Source organism: Crocodylus siamensis, chromosome 7 (genome assembly GCF_052110815.1).
Source record: "Crocodylus siamensis isolate JL-2025a chromosome 7, ASM5211081v1, whole genome shotgun sequence".
Classification (NCBI taxonomy): Eukaryota; Metazoa; Chordata; order Crocodylia; family Crocodylidae; genus Crocodylus; species Crocodylus siamensis.
This window is the reverse complement of record NC_143401.1, coordinates 21,551,295-21,569,036: the sequence shown is the minus strand read 5'-3', so window position 1 is coordinate 21,569,036 and position 17,742 is coordinate 21,551,295. Positions and strand designations below refer to the sequence as shown.

Below are 17,742 nucleotides of genomic sequence, written 5' to 3'. Positions count from 1 at the left end.
CACTCCCCCAAGGGAGTTCTTAAGCCTTCTTATGGCTCCACTCTCAGTAGGAGGTTATGAATGGCAGCTGGTCTGCAGCACCTCAGCCAGACAGACAGCTGATTGGCTGCAGTCAGGTTCCAGGCCCTTGGGGGCTGAGCACCTCCTTACACATCCTCCTCCTCAAGAGCAGAACCTGAGAAACACTCTTCCAAGGCTAGGCTGCCCACTTCTTGGGAGAGGAAGCTGGCATTTGCATGCACTTTTACAGCATGCTGGCAGGTAGAAAAGTTGCATATAGTTGCTGGGACAGATACCACTGTGTCAACCTGGGGTTTGCCTCCCATGTGACATTAAGTCACAAGAGTGAGATGGCCAGTGACAACAATGAGGGGAGCCCCTCTGGAGGCATTTAGCTGGGTTGGCTGTAAACATGCCAATCTGAGTGAATGCAGTGCTACTTTCATCCCCTGGATGTGGTTGTCCCTGCTGCTAGTGATTATTACCACATCATCCAGATACATACCTGCATATGCCCAATGTGGACAGAGTTAATTGAACACTGGAAGGTGGCAAGGGCCCTGTGGAGTCTAAAAGGCAAAGTTTGCAACTGATAAATTCCCCTCTAACTCCTGCTTGGCTGGACTGGGATCAATCAAATTCATCTCAACCTTCCAAGCCAACCATAACAGTTTGGTGATTGAGCGCCAATGCTGACCTATCAATTAGATAGCTCAGGTGTTAGGCCACAGTGATGAGAATATCCTAACTTATTTCTTCCCAGTAGTTAGGTTCACATTGGTTGTAGGTACTGTCTGATATTCACAACATGTAGACACATTTTACCCTTTGCAGTTCCTTGGGGTCCACAAACCATTCATATGTAAAGGTCTGTCCAGATCCTAAGTCTACCAGACCCATCACCTATCTTAATCTACACCACATAGCTCTTCAGAGCTGGGCATTCTCTTGATGCCCCTGATATTTGAGCTTGGACACACTCATAGTCCATTTGGAGATAGTCCCTGCACTGATGGTCCTCTTGACCATATTTAAAACAATTCAAATAACCATTCCATTTCACTGTGAGGCTGCTATCCTGCTCCAAGTTTCCCTCTTTACCCCAGGCAATCCTTCAAGGGCAGTCCACTGAACCATAGTCTTGAAGGAAATCAAGACAGGGACTCAAATGGTGGTATCCTAAAAAAAGTTCCTTTCAGTTGCAGGTGGTCTCTCTTCCACGGTCCCAGTCTCCTAAAACTTGGACCCTGCTGGGCTTCCAGGCAATTCTTACAGTCCAAGTCCACCTCCATAGCAGTGACTTCATCTAAACTGGACATCTGTTGCTGACAGATCTGCTTCAGGGGCCCCCCAGGTAGCATGGACCAGAAGCGTTCTAAAGCCACCAGCTCCACTATTTCTGAGGATGAACTTTACGCAGGCTTTAACCAGCAGGTGCAGAACTCTTTCAATCTTTGGACAACAGCTCAGGGCTGAGAGTCAGAATTAAATGTCTCCTGTTTAAATCTGCAGCAATGTGCCTCATCCATTAAACAGGAGTCCAAAATAACAGCCTTAAGAGTCTTATAGTCCTGGGCTCAAGCAGCCCCAAGGCTCCAGTAGACTGCCTGAGCCTCCCTGGTTAAAAAAGGAGGTATTTGAAGAGCCCAGAATTCCTGTGGCCACTTGCTCCAAGTTCTCAAAGCAGGCCTCTAGGCCATCTGCCAGCCCTGTCTTCATAAGTATCCCACCCTCCTCCATTTGAGAACAGGGTGACACATCAACCATGTGAGGGTAGTCTCGTGCTCCAAGAGATGCTGCATCAACTGATGCTGTTCCTCCTCTCACTGGAAGTGCTGCTTCTAGAGCTGTAGCTGTAGGTATAGCTGCTGCTATTGCAGGCCTTCTAGCCATTTTAACAGAGTTTCTGACTCCTTGGTTCTGGGTAAGTGTACAATGCCCAATTTCTCCACCATATCTAAGCAGGTCACATACACCTCTGACTAAGACCAGTCAGCTCCAGTTTCAGGTTCTCAGGCCACTTTATTCTACATGGAGCAATTTTGTCTATTCAATAAACAGAGCAAACAAAAAAACAAGGAAGCAAACTACCAAACCCTCAGTCTTACTTCAGACAACAGGAAAAGGGCATATTTTTAACTCTGGGATTCTCACCAGCACAGCAGCCAGCCTTCTTTTCCTCTACCATTCCCTCCAGGAGTTCTTAAGCCTCCTAGTGATTCCACCCTTATTAGCTGTTTATTGTTCCAGCTGGCTACTAGTCTCCCAGGCAGGCAGGCTACTATCCACTGATCAGCTGCAGCTGGGTTAGAGACTCTTAGGCTAAGGACAGAAATTACACATAAACTGGCATAAGTGATTGGAAAGCAGTTCACTTCTATAACACAACAGAAGTTCAGTAAACATAAACTGCTTTTAAACTAGGTGAAACCAGTTTAAGATAAACCTGGATGGATGTAGTGTCAGACTTAACTGATTTAAGTTATATCAGTTTATTGAACTTCTGTCCCAGATCCCCTCCAGATTCAAGTTAACTCAAAGTCCCCTGGAATCCCAGGATGCTTTGCACCTCCCCTGCAACCCCCACCCCTTACAGAGTGGTCTGCCTAGCCTTGGCCCAAGTTGCCTACCCCAGCCCACCAGGGAGCTCTAGCATCCCTGGCTTCTGGCCTGAGCTGCTGCAGACATGTGGCTGCATTTCCAGAATCAAAAGTGAATGTCTCTGCACTTGCTTATCAATCTATGCAGCTTAACAGGAGTGATGCATAGGGGGTGCACCCCCTGCAAAAAGGCTCTGCTGGCACTATCAGAGGTGTTTGAGGGTGGTCCACGATCACCCCTGGCCACCACTGCCACTGGCACCTTCAGGTGGTTGCCGGCGCTTGCGGCCTCCCCCACCCCACTTCTGACAGAGCCTGTGGCATGTGCAGGAGCTCCCCTGCTTACTGCCACTATGTTCCCACCACCGCTGCCATGCTCCCAAGGCCTCCAGCGCATCTGTACCACCACCCCAGCCACCGGGGACATGTGCCATTCATGCAGCTTGAATTAACCTGCAAAGATTGAATCAATTCAGTCTTGCGCTTTTTGACTGTCTGTACTTAGCCTTCAGAGCTAAGTACATCCTTACAGAATCATTGAAGGAAAAATTGGAGTGGGCAAAATTGTCAGATAAAAGCCGCATCAAAAATCTGTGCGTCTGCTGCATGTCATGGCCCCCTGGACTTTAAGGTTGAAAGAGACAGATATATTCGATTTGCAAAAAAAGACGATTAAGAGGGAACATGATAGCAGTATTCAAATACCTGAAGGACTGCCAGAAGAAGAAGAAGAAGATCTATTTTCCCTGTTACAGAAAGGAGGACACATGCCATGTGCTTGAAGTTGCAGCAAAGAAAGTTTATATTGGATACCAGGAAAAGTTTCTTCACTATTAGAACAGTGAGGCAGTGAAACAGATTGCCCAGGGAAGTTGTTGTAACTCCATCTTTCGAGGTTTTCAAGAACAGTCTGAATAAACATGGGTCAGGGATGATGTAGGATTAGCTATCCCTGGAATGTGCTGTAAAGTATAACAGTTGGAACTAAGGAGTGCCCTCCAACCTTCCCCTCCACACACAGATTACTGGGAGATAATGAAAGACTTCTACAGTCAAGAGCCCATAGATATTAGAGAGGACCATGCTCAGCAGCAAGAGAATGAAGCATAGCTCTACAACTTGTTTAGTTATAAAAAAAGATTAAAAGAGCTGGGATAAGTTTAGGGAGGGATACAGAAAGAGGAATTCTGGCTGTCCCGTTAGAGGGTGTGATGTATGGAATTATGCTTCCTGTAACCAAGCTGTAGAGCACAATGATGGGTGTTTCACTTTTCCCATGCAATATCCCTTGTAGTTCTACAACAAGGTTGATTGTTTTATTTTAGAAATAGGCTAGGCAAGCACTTGTATGGAATGGTTTGGATGGCGATGGTCTAATCCAATCTACCACTTGACCTCTGGAGATCCCTTTCAGCCCTACTTTTCTATTCTGATTCCTATGGCTGGTAAATCTAGCCTCTGGGGGAGCCTTTCTGACTACCAAGTGGTGCCAACATGTGGGGGCGGGTTAAGTTAAACTCATAGGCCATTTTTACACATGGTGCAGGACATGGCACTGGATGCTTTAAATCGTGAGCCACACTAATAAAAAGTGCCTGCACATCATGTGAATCACCACTGCCACATATCCCCACGCTGAAAAAATGGAAGTGGGGCACTTTGAACTAAAAGCTCATTGAATATGTTTTATTTTTCAAAGTGCACTGCTGCCATTTTTTTAGCACAGAGACACGCAGCAATGCTGATACATGTAACATGGAAGGCTGCTGAAGCGCATCCATGTTTGTGCTCCAACAGACTACAAGTGTGTAGGGGCCCACAGAATTCTTGGTCCTCCACTCCAAAGAGTACAGCAGAAGATAGAGTAAGAGGGACTTAGTAAAGGATGGGGTCTCAGGTGAGTAGGATTAGTCCCCATAACCTTTTGCCTAGGCAGTTGAAATCAGGTGTGTCTCAGCCCATTAGGGGTATGCGAAGCAGGCCCTATTCTATTCAGGTTCAGATTCAGCCTGAGTCAGGGAGAGTGAATTAATTTGTCGATTAGGATCACTGTCCCTGATTTGATTCAGTTGAATCCAAATCTGAAGATTCGATGCTGATTCAGAGAATCAGCAATTTGGACATAGACACAGCTTTAAACATTTTTTCTACATACCTTGAAGTAGCAGGCATGACTCATAATCGCTGTGATACTGGGGTGCATGAAGTGTCCCACAGGATTGCAAGGGGCCCTCCATGTGCTCGGCTGCAAGCCCAGAAGTAGACTAGAAGAACTTCCAGTCTACGTTCAGGTTTGCCAGGGAGCATGCTGGGGGTCCCCCCACGCCCCCCAGCTCAGTGATTGGCCACAGGGGAACCCTGGGTGCCCCCACAGACCCAGAAGGCACCAGTCACCGAACCAGGGAGGCATGGGAAGACCACCCCCCAGCGTGCTCCCCGGTGGACCCAGATGTGGACCAGAAGTGCTTCTGTTCCACTTCCAGATCTGCTACCAAGCACGCTGGGGATCCCCCCATGCTCCAGCGGGACACTCCATGTGCCCCAGCATCGCAACATTCATGAGCCCCTACTACCTAGAGGTATGCAGAAAAAACATTTAAAGCTGTGTGTATGTTCAAATCTCCAAATCTTTCCAAATCTCTCCGAATTGATTCAGAGGGTTCCAATTCGATTTGGAGAGATTAAAGGGTCCTCTCATTTGATTTGGATTCAGAGATTCAGCCACCGAATCAGGCCAAATCGCTGCCGAATCAAATCAGGGACCAAAGCTTCACACAGCCCTACAGTCCATGCTACAATACGGTCCAGAGTTATGCAAGCTATACCAGAGTCCCTATTCCTGCTGCTCAGAGGGGACAATGAAGGCAAGGTCCTCCCTCTCCAGGGGAGGAAATTCCAGGCTGATCCTTATGGGAATTAAAAATCTCTACCAAAATGCAGTTTTGAGATTCAAGAACAGATGCATTAACTCCTGTTGCCCTGGGCTCCTTAATTTATGTACAGGTTAGTCAAACCTCTCACACTAACCTCCCTTCCACCGAAAGTTCAGACCTTATCCAGGCTGGCTAGGAAAATTAATGGCTGGATAAACAAGCAATCAGTCTATCCTAATCTCCTGAACTGTTTCTCTCTCTTCAGAGCTGTTTAATTCTCCTCAGAAACTCAGTACAGAGCAGAGTGTGCTGCTCCACACTGAGCCTAGGACCTTCTTTGTGTTTCTTAGAGGTCCATATTACTCCACTGACATAACCTAGATTGCCCTGACCCTCCTGGTATAAATGTTCTGGTCCCTCTCTCAGGTTGCCCTCTTATTCTCTGGAGCTGGAGCTTTCATTACCTGTTCTGACACTGAAGGGAATCTACAATATGTGACCAAGTGTAACCAATGCAGACACCTAGGAGCTTGCAGAGAGCCTGACATAACAGCTCAGAGGGCCATGACCCACAAATCACAATTGCCTGTAGATTCTGATACCTAATGTTGACTAATTTAGGACAGCCCCTCCCCACAAAGACACCCACATCCACTGTTCTAAACTAGCTTCCTTTACCTGTCCAGGAGCAGCTTATGGCATGGCCTCTAAAGCTCTGCATGATCTGGAACACAACGGTCTGAGTTTCTGGGCAGAGGCGAACCAGGAAATAATGGAAATAGTGTGGAAAGGCCATTCCTGTTAGAATTCATGCCCAAGCGATCTGGTGAGTTTAGGGAAGCTTTCAAACTCTTAATGTTTGCTCCTGAACATCCAGCTGAAGAGAAATTCTAGGTGTGCTGGTAATTTGTGTTTAGCACAGATAACCCAGTCATATCAGCATGTTTAGAAACAAATTCCCTTCCCTTACAGGGGGGTAAGTGAGGAGCAGCAAGTGGGGATAACTATTATGAAGTTGTTATAATCTGTACCAAATCAACAGTGTGCGGTAGGTACATCTGTCACTGTCTGCTGAAACTGCCCAGTAAATAGACCATTACACAGAACCTTTATGGATTAGCTTTCTAACCTCACATCGTTGTCTGTTCAACAGTCTTTCCCACGCTGTCTATAAAGAATTTACCAATATAATCATATTAAGTAGATAATCAGTAATAATTAACTATTGATAACCAGCTACTTATTACATTGCTCATGCCTTGATAGTGAGGCTATTTTATAGTTATAACGTCTTTGAGTACACAAAAGGAAGACAAAATTACGTAGCTTTCTAGTGGTTTTTGTTAGAGTACAATTCTTTCCCAAATTAAATCTGCTGGTTACAAAGATCAAATGTTAGGGGAGTTCCCAGTTTCTTACCTTATATTCAGGGACTCTTCTGTTATTCCTTTTGCCTTCAAAACAGATTGGAATGAACAAAACCTAAAACAAAGGAGAAAAAAGAAATCTTTTTGATCCTTAAAAGGGTCATCACCAATAACAATAATAATATAAGTTTCTATAGTACTTTTTGTCCTGAAGGTGGTGATGAATGAAGGCCTGCCCCTATTCAAGACAGCACTTCAAGTCACTGGGACACTGGGACACTTAGCCTGTGGCTAAGGTCAAGTATACATTTACATGCAATGACGGCTGAAGAATAACTTCAGCAAGTGCTTTCCTGAATTGGGGCCTCAAAATGATGTACAACTAACAAAGATAGGAACCACTTTGCCCATCACTAAAAAGCAGCTACTTCTTGGGGTGGGGGGAGGATGTGGCTGCTGATTAGCTGTAAACGGCAAAAAGAGCAGGAGCTTGGGTGAAGTTTATCTTGTCTAATTGAAACCACAGTTACATTTTGATTTTAAAAAGTGGGACAAATCTGTATTTGTTATTTAGGCCAGGGTCCATCTATATCTATCCACAGACAGTCTGAAGAGACCATTATCAACATCTAACTTAAATGCCGATAATAACCAATGTAAGGTTATAAAATTTCACCTAGCAATTCCGTAGCATGAAGATTTGTTTTGGTGAGGACAGTAGTGAGATCAGTCCCAGTGCAACTGCCGGAATTGCAGTTTGGTGAAGACAGGATGATTAAATTAAATTGACCACTAGAGAACAGTGTGCAAATTATCCACTTTATAGTCTAACTTCAGGAAAGGAAAAATGTCATGTACACAAGGCAATAAGAGGGTAAAAACTCTTCTTCCTAGACAAAAATTCTACTTCTTATAGTCTGTTAGCTCTGTTTATGCTAGAGAAAAGTCAAGGTCTGAGAGCCAAAAAGAACTCATTCTTAAAGCACTGTGCCACCTCAAATATTGATGGTAAATATTGTGTGTATATATATATATATATATATACACACACACACACAGAGAGAGAGAGAGGAATATGTATCACGCTCTCTCTCTCTCTCTCTCTATATATATATATATAAATATATATATACGCTTTGAAAGAATTATGGCTCAGCAAGGGGAAAAATCACACCGACTGTGAGTAATTGTCCTTCTTGCTAAAGGGAAGCTGTTTGAAGAGGAATGATATGCAGTTTTAGAATAAATGATGGCACTGTTTGGGAGATGTAGGCACACAGGAAGGACTGGCTACACAACAGTAATAAATTCCCAGATGCTGGACCTCTAGTGCCATGTTAAAGAAGGAACTGTCTCTTGAAGACTAGGATTTCATCAAATAAAAACCAAGCTGATCCATTAAAAAAATATCACCCATAAAATCTTTGCCTCTCACATTCTGACAGGTACAACATCACTTAACACTACCTCTTAAAGACTTTATTCCTGTCACTGTCATGGAAGACGAGAAACTTGGAGTAGCCATTTTTGAAGAATATTTCCAAGGCGATCTCCTGTAAGAATTAACAATTTGCAAGGTGAAGATTTGTATAGCAAATGCTGGACATTTAAATGATAGGTAAACTTGGTACAAGGAGAGAAGAGTCATTAAAAACCTTTTTGCAATGAAAACATGCCTCTTGCCAAAGTTAGAATTAGACTGAAAAGAAATCTTATCACACACCCCTGTCAGAATAGGGGAAATTTAGGCCATCATTTAGTGAATCTTTTACATGATTAACTAAATTCTCTCCTCTTATTATGTTGGCAATTTGTCTATAACCTATTATTTATACTGGGATGAACTACCTTGTTTTTCCAGTCGTTCTTCAAAGAGCATCATTTTTACTTGTTATCTGTATTTTGGCTATACCCTGGAGACCCAGTTATAGACCAGGACCACACTGTGCTAGGTGCTGAAGAAGCACAGAATAAAAACTGGCCACTACCCAAAAAGAAGACAATTGAAGGTGTGAAGCAACAGAAATACCAAAATTGTAGTAAACTATTTGCAACATTTAGTCTAGAATTTTGCACATAATGGACCTTGAAATTTAATAGCTGAATGACATTGGGGGGTTTCATTCTGGGTTAACCCAAAACCAATTTTTAAGCATTTTTCCTGTAGAAAATCATTTATTTTGGGTCAAATCAAACATTTTGATTCATACTTTTTTTTTTAAAGTCAATTTTAAAATAAAGGGCTGGACTCACAAAGGAGACCTAAGTGTTATTTGGCAAGTTGGGAAAATAGAAACAGTTGCTCTGTTTTATAGCACTTACCCAGAACAGGGATGATCCAGGTTCAAAATTCCTCTCATGCCCCTGTGAATGACTGAAAATTGGATCTCTCATTTGTTGAGAATGTGCCCTAACCACTGGACTATACAGTACTCTGCATTAAATCTCTGCTACTTGAAACTGTTCCAATTTGTAGAAGTAATTAAACAGCTATTGAAGCAAGGACTGGAATCTGGATGTCCCTCTCACAGCTGAGTGCCTGAAGATAAAGAGACTGTCTCCCCCTGCTTGGTTTAATGAATCTAAGTGTCCTTGTGATTTTAGCCCGAAAGAGAAAAACATTCCACTTTGGAAAAACCAACATGAACTGTTCACACATTTCCAAAATAGACTTTAATTCTTTTCAACTAAAGCTATATGCTGAATTTGTCAAAGGGCTTTGACTGCTCTGGAGCTACATTCTTCATCAAATAAATTACTTGTCTTTTTTTCTTTTTCTTTTTTTGTACAAGTCTAATTAGCTTCCATTGCCCTGCAAAGGCCTGGTCCAAAATGCTCTAAGAGGCTCTGTCACAGCTCCAGATGGAATTGTTTTGTGATTCTCATTGCAAGAACACTACATAAAGACTAAGTGGGCACCCTTGATGTAACTCGATGGCAGGCAATTATTTCAAAAGTGCAAGGGGAAAAAGACTGCATACATTGTTTCTTTGGACCTGATCCAATCAATGCCTACTAAAGTCTATAGGGTACAGGCATAATTGAAAATCAGCCCACATATTTGGGAGCTTAAACTGAATTCAGGAGAGCTTATTTCTCAACATTTTGTCCCAATAGTATGGAATATGCCCCCATTAACAATTCTTTCATGGAAATATCAATTTGATTCCCAGGGAGCCAAGCACCTCAGTAAGGATGCCAAAACAGGGGTGGGACTGTGACTGCTAGTAAAGGGCTGAAGTGAAGAAATCCAAGATCCTGAAGATCTTACAGCACAAAAAATTCCTAGCCATTTTTATCACAGAGCTTGTGGCTCTCATACCAATAGCATGGTTTATCAATTCTTACCTGCAGAAGAAAACGTAGAGGGTGTATCTCTTTAATGTCACAGTATGAATAACGAGTGCATGCCTGACCTCCCAGGGCCTGATCTTTGTGGCACAAGCTGAAAATAAATGGATCGCTGATGCTGAAAGAGAGAACAACCAGAAACATGTTTGAAAAGCACAAAGAGTACCTAGCTCTTTGTCACATCTATAATAGCACAGGGGAGAGCTCCAGCCTTGAGCCTATGAATAGCCACCACCACATACTCCAGGAACATCCTTTGTGAACCTATAAGCAGTTTTATGTGCATTTCTACAAGGCCTTGTAGAAAGCATGTCAGAAACACCAGCAGGTCAGTGACGGCAGCCAGAGCACTCCGTGTTTCAAACTACTGCAGGTAATTTTGTCCTGGACCCTGAAATAAACAGGAGCTGGTGGAGTCTGAGGGTGAAATTAATGTGATCAGGCCTCGCAGTGCATGCACACAGGCTGGCAGCAGCACTCTGCACAGGTAAAAGTCCCAAAGACACTGACATGGGGAAGGCGCAGAGAAAAGGGCTGCATCCATCAGGGCAGGAGAACATGAAGGTCTGGATGAAGTACAGCCATAGCCAGGGCATGTTGCTGAGTATAAAGGGCAGAATGTGATACCATAAATTCCACTTTGTAGCACTTTATTCCTCAAATATTCCCATTGGTGACAAAGGTGAGGTACCATGAGGCAAGCTAGGGTATGAAATTAAAGCACATTAGTTACTATATGTTAATTACTTGTGTACATGCTTTTACCTATGATAAACGTAAGGCAGCCTACCCTATTTTCACGTAGAAGCAGCTGCCTCACATTTGCCATGGGGTAAGAGAACAACATGAACACCCAAAGCTGCCCCAAGGTAATCTGCTTGTTTGCCTATTTCCTGACTTCTATGAGGCCTCTCTTATTACTCAGTGAGCACATCTACACATGCGATTATTGTGCAGAAATAAACTTCAGAGTGCATTACTCTAGAGATTTTTGCTCCTGAGTGAGCAGTTGGAAAGTGCTCCTGGGAGCAAAAATCCTCTGGGGCATATTGCTATGGAGTTTATTTGTGCCTGGTAGGAGCAGTCTGGGGGCTCAGCCTGCCAGCCCAGGGCTGCTCCAATGGGGCTCCATATGCTGCATAGTGACTGGCTGGGGATGAGGCTGCTTCAGTGTGGAGGCTGACAGCCAGCTAGGCCTGCATTGAAGCACCCTGTGCCCCAGCCAGCTGGGGCAGCATCTACACATGCACTGCTGCACACAAAAGAAACTTGGCAGCAGACTAGTACTTGTATTTTACAAGTACTATCCTCTGCTGCGGAATTTATTAGTTTCATGTGCCTTAATAGGGGCACACAGAATTAGTCAACTGCACAGTAAATATCTCATGTAGACATGCCCAGCATGAATACTATGTAGAATCTGATCCAAAGCAATCAAACTTTTTTTTAAAAAAACAACAATTAATGTATAAGACAGAAGCCAAACCAACCAGTCACTCTCTTATTCATCTGACCAGATTAACAGATACAATCACTAATATTTGATCTAGTGAGAACTGGATGTAAAAGCAGACTGTCACTAAGTAAAAGTATTAAGTTACTCACTTCCCCATGGACTTTGTGTTTGTGTGCATATACATACATAGAGTATAAGCAGAAAGCCAAGACTACAAGCCCATTTTCAGTATTGATCAGCATCAATAAAACATGAGTCATAAAAAGGTATCAGTGTGCCAAATATTAATTATGATTCCTTTTCCCTTGGAGAAACAAACAGGAACTTACCAGCCAATGAAACAAAAGGTTCTTATAATGAATGTTCTTTATGAATAAAAGATGGAAGCGATACAGAAGAAAATGCCAACACTTAAGCTATAAGCAAAAGAGAACAATTTCTGTCTATAGTAGGACTGAGTCTTCCTCAGTGTGTCTACTATAACTAACATATTTTGGGTGCTCTTGCAATACATGTGGTAGCCATATTCTGTAGAGCCTGTATTAGTTGTATGCTCCTCCATGTAAAAGATGTTTGGAAAATACTTGCTACTGATAAGCAGGTAAAGGTGAACACAGCAGATATCCAGTGTAGGCATAAGCCCCTCAGGTTAGATTGTGATGGTTTAACTCACACTGAAGGTAGCATTGAGGTGAACCTTACAGCCTGATAGACTCATGCTGGGCATGTCTACATGAGACACTAAAGGTGAAGTAGACTAATTCTACTGCGTATCAGCATAGATGGCAAAAACCATGCTAATGCGCCAATGCACAATAGAATTAGTCTACTGTGCTTTAGCAACACAAAAAAAGCATGCACTAGCACTACTGCACAGTAGTGCCAATTACAGTCCATTAAGTTAGTACTTGTAAATACAGGTACTCAACTTCATGGTCTGTAATTATGGCACATCAATGAACATGTAGATGTGCACACTGAATGCCAAGTACCTGATTCCCAGAGCAGTTCTGCTGACTTCAATACAACTAGCTCTAGTGTATATAAGATCCAATTCAACATGACTAAGGATATCATTATCAGGCCCCTAATAATCCAAGGCTGTAAACTGCTATCCTTTATGCCCTGTCAAACATCTAATATAAGCCAGGGCATCTTTGCTCACTGCCCAAAGGTTTGTGAGTGGGAGTAGAATATTTCCGGTGGCAGGGCATGAGAACTCCCAGCAAAGTCCATCTATGAATTATTTCAGGACACAGAAGTCCTTCCTTTTTGTATCAATTCTTCCTTCTTCTGAATCCAGATGAGGGTTAAGCTAATGGGAGTCTGTGCTGGGGTTTCATTCTTGGCCCACTGCACTAAATTAATGAAGTGCTGCATTGAACAGTAGAGAGCACTGTGACTTTGCTGGCCACAGCCACCCAAAAAGTATCTTGACTTCAAGCCCAAAGCAGAGTAAGCACTGTGCTATGTCTCATGTGAATCAGAAGGATGATGGGAATGGTGAGTCCAGAAAAACCCAATTTTGTCCACACTGGCCACATCCAGATGAGCAGGGACATGCAGTACAAACCTCTTCGTGGCGCCACAAACCGCGTGTGTGGAATAATAAAACATGTCCCGCGCTGCAAATCTGCTGCAAGCACATGCCCCTGCACATCTGGATGACCCACTCATCCAGGCAATCCTACCTTTCTGTTGGAAGAAAAACACAGTGGGCTCCACACTATCCTAATGTACACTTTTAAAGCCTTCTGAAGATAGTGAGAGTCCGAAGGCTTTACCGAGTCATACTGAATCTGACCAAGTGTACCCACTGGTAGGAAAACATGACTCACCTCGATAAGCAGTGTCGGGTGCAGTAAACTTCCTCCAAATGGGACAAGGTAAAGTGTTCACAGATGTAAAAGTGCTCTTTGCCGAAGAGAAGTACCCCCTCTGATGCTATATGCCCTTGCACAATTACAACAGAGTATTTAGATGTAACCTAACATGAAAGGAAAGAAAAAATGTAGCCAGAATGTGCTAATACACTATAAACCTAGTGTCTCCAGTTACTAAAACCACATTGGATAGTCCACTTTTGATATGAATAACTAGCAATTCTAGCTAAGTAAAGAGAGCTAAATAAAAAGCCCATGCAGCCTCCCCTTGAAACAGTCTATACAGTTTTGGTATTTCACTGGATTTCAATAGCCAGAAGAAAAAAAGCTTGTCCTCACAAATTCTAGTTTAAGATTTTAATTCTAATAAAGGGCTGATTCTATAAAGATACTAATAAGTAGCAGGGAATGTACATCACACAATGACAATGTTTTCGGAATTTGGTTTTTCTGTTTTTGATTCTAATGTGAAATTCTAATAATGAGCAGACACTGCATATTTTGCCCTGTCTGCCTCAGTCCATATCTGACTCCCTTCTCTAGCATCTGAAGACCCTGAAAACGATAAAAGCATCACAACATTCTTATGAGAGAGATCTAAGTAACAGAAAGATGAAATGATTTTCCTAAGGTCATACAGGATGCCTGTGAAAGAGCTAGGATTAAACCCCCGGATCTTTTATGCCTTAACAAGGATGCCTAACAGATCATCCTTCCACCATAAGCAAAACCAGCTATTGAGAGTGTGTATGTATATTGAGTGCTGGTGAAAAATGATGCATAGCCTGAAGGCTGAAGTCTTCTGTTTATGCAGCTGAACAGATACAGCAGATACTGCCTTACAGCAGGCATCTCCTGCAATGCCCAGCTAATGTTCCTCACCCTTAATTTATAGGAACCATCTAAAAAATTAAGAGTAAAGTTCTGGCGATATGGTCCATTTAACCCCTGGTCTTCCACATTGGACTGTCAATAAGGGGATCAAATAGCTTGTGGCACTAATTCCTGTTCTATAGATAACCATCTATTGAGCACTGATCTGAAACCTCTTCCTTTCATCTGGACCTCCAAAGAGCAACTGGATGGTAATGATTCTGGGTAACCCTGAAAGTAATGTTTGGCAAGCAGTGCACTCACATGTACTGTATGAATGAACAGACTAATATTACAAAAACATAGAGGGGAACATCTCTATGAAAAATGTGTTTTAGTTCAGCATCTTTAGGTGGATGGGCCAACAGAACAGGAAAACAAAGTTGTTCATGTCTCCAGAACTGAAGCCAACAGTTTTCTATGAAATTTAACATGGATCTAACCCAGTTGTTATAAAGGGTACAAAGGGCAATTAGCCACATACTCCACTGACACAAATGTGAGTTTCACACAGAAATCCTCGAGAGTTGTGCCATGGTTATAAATCATTTTCATTGTTATTTATATCATAGAGAAAAGGTACACACTCCCATCTGGATCAGAGTGAAGTGCATTACTCCAAAAACATTGCAAAAGAATTCCAGCACATAATAAATTAACAGCAAAAGGGCCAGATGTTCCAGATATGTATTCCAACATTATCCAAATGGCATAGCTGCCTGAGTAAGGAAACCATGGATGGAAATCCCAGGAGTGCAGCTTTCCCTACTGTAGTGTAGCATATCTTTAGGTGCATTATGTACAGAGCCAAACATGATGATCATGCTGACCTGTTCCAGTCACACAGAAATAAAATTTTAGCCAATCTGGAGCCTTCAAAAAGTTTGTTTGAACTTAGTTCTAAAACCAAGCAGAATATTTTGTTCTTTCTTTTCAACTGAACCAATTTATTTGGCTTTCTTTTTAACCAGAGGAGGTCTTCACACACAACTGGAGGCTGTTGGGATTTTGGGCATCTCCCCATGAGCACACACATGTATTACCCTGCGGACAAATAGCAGCAGCACACAGTGCACTCTGGGGCACAGCAAATTGCCCTGGGTGAGGTAGGAGAGGCTGAGGCCAACACCTGGGCTGGCCCTAGCGGCCTTACCTAAGATCCTGGGGGCCTCCTGCGGCTGAAGTGGCAGCAACCCAGGCATGCAGAGCCTGGCTGGCAGCTGGAGTGTGGTGCTGGTCGGCCAGGCTCCAGTTTAGGGCAGCGCCCCACTTTTTTTTTTAAGCATGATTTTTTAGACACTGGCATTTCCCCGTAACTAATTTTGGCTCAGCGTTGCCAGTATGCAGCACAGAGAACCTGTTCACATGTGCAGTTTTGCCCAGGGGTTTATGGATATGTGAGTCAGCCTGGGGGGAGTAGTTGAGTGCATGAGAAGGTAAAAGGTCCCTGAGCAGCATTGGGGGAACAGTTGTAGCAGACAAGAAGGAGTAGTTGGTAGAACTGGGACACAACAGGAAGAGAACTGGGATACAGGTAAGGAAGCAACAGGAACATGACTACACTTTGGTAAGTGATGATTCAGGAGTAAGGAGGGTCTGGTCTCAAGCCAGGGGGCAGCTGGAGCAGTGGATGACAGAAAGGAAGCAGATGGTGGGACATTCAGAAAGGTGCCCTGCATGGTCAATACTTGACTGTTGTGTCGGTAGAACTGTCAGTTAGGGTGTGAGCAGTTTACTACTCTAGTTTTACAGGTACAAGTTGTAGCAGGGATACATCCATCAGGGCCTCTGATCAGGCAGGCCCAGCTGGGCTGAACTTTTGAGCTTCCACACCTGACCTTCATCCTGGGGTAATGTGATTGTCCCAACTGTCTGGCTGCTGAGAGCACCACTGAGCCCTTCTAAGCGTATCTGCAGTTTTAGGCTGCAGGCACACCTTAGCAACAGCCTCAGTCTGCTTCTGAGCAGCAAGCCTGACAGTCGCTGCTTTTTTTTGGTTCTCCTGGCTCCTGTCTTAGCTTTGGCTTTTTGTGACCCTGATCTTGGATCACCCCTGGAACTCGGCACCTGCCTCTCTGATACTCCTGGTTTTTGACCTCAGTTTGCACTCCAAACTACATCTCTCAGATCTCCATCTTAGCTTTCCTGGAACCTGATAACCTGATCCTGCATTCCCCACTCTGCTGATCCAAAGCCTAACCTGACACTTCCATAACCATACCTATAGGACCTCCTGGCTGCCCTTCAGGGCCTGGCCACCTACGTTCTAGCCAAACCCTCACAGGATGCAGCTCCCTCTCTGTAAAAGTACATGAAAATTTATTTCCATTCCTACATCTACTCTGGTATAAGACACCAGTCTAGGTGCTAGGGTTCAAATACTCTGGTGGTGCAGTTAAAGTGGTGCTACTCTCTTGCGTAGGCTTATCCTTGGACAAATGGAAAGAAGTGAAGGAGCTGACTGGCCAGCATAAGAAAAGCACTACAACTGGGTGCTGGTCAAAGCTGGGGTGAGGAATAAGAGACAGGAGAGGCCAGCTGGCAGCAGACACATGCAGAGCCAACCTATGAAGATCTGAGCATTGGTTAACAGTGGCATCAGGACTGGAACCCACTGGGAGTGCTACATCAGACAACTAAGATTCATCCTTGCAGGCAAAAAGGCAAAAGCTGGAATCCTCTGGAGCTCTGCCATGAACAAATGCCTTCTTATGCAGGCAGGTCAGCGTGACACATAAAGAGGCTCAGTCTGCAGAAGGTCAACTAAGAGATCCACCCTGCAGCATGGGGCAGGCTCCATGGCCTCCAAATTGTCCCTAACTTCCACTTGAATAGTAAGTGGATGCAGACTACAGAAATCACAATTATTCATGCGTGTGCATGCATGTGCTATGGGGGCTTACTGGTGGTCTCTGATTTGGCATACCTCTACACAATTGCATCTAAAGTAGGACAGAGGTACACTGGCCAGCCAGCATAATGGCATGTGATGGGCCTGTGTCACAACTTAACGGATGCATTCTGCATCCCTAGCACTCCAATGCCTGTCACAAATGTTAAACCCGCTTCATTTAGAACAGCAGGTCCCAACCTGTGTGCCACATCACACTGTGTGCCGTCACGCACATCCAAGTGTGCCATGGCATTTTGGTTGGAGCCACATCCCTCCCCCCTGCCTGTTGCTGCTGCAGACACAGACAGATGGGGAGTGTGGCTCCAGCCCAAAATGCTGTCCAGCTGGCTGTGTACCCCCCACATCGGTGTCAGCTGGCTGCATAGCATCCAGTGTGCTTTTTTATTCAGGTAAATGTGCCACGGGGCGAAAAAAGTTGAGAATCT

At 43.9% G+C, this 17,742-nt stretch overlaps 1 protein-coding gene across 1 annotated transcript in view; it reads right to left on the bottom strand.

Moving 5' to 3' along the window:
- WDFY4 (WDFY family member 4) overlaps positions 1 to 17,742 on the bottom strand; it is a 291,265-nt gene that overhangs the window by 86,308 nt on the left and 187,215 nt on the right. Inside the window, exons 43-46 of the mRNA XM_090058037.1 lie at positions 13,486 to 13,634; positions 10,189 to 10,309; positions 8,308 to 8,393; positions 6,893 to 6,955 (exon numbers count right to left, since the gene is read on the bottom strand). Of these exons, the coding sequence (XP_089914163.1) occupies positions 6,893 to 6,955; positions 8,308 to 8,393; positions 10,189 to 10,309; positions 13,486 to 13,634 (419 nt within the window). The remainder of the gene's footprint in view (positions 1 to 6,892; positions 6,956 to 8,307; positions 8,394 to 10,188; positions 10,310 to 13,485; positions 13,635 to 17,742) is intronic.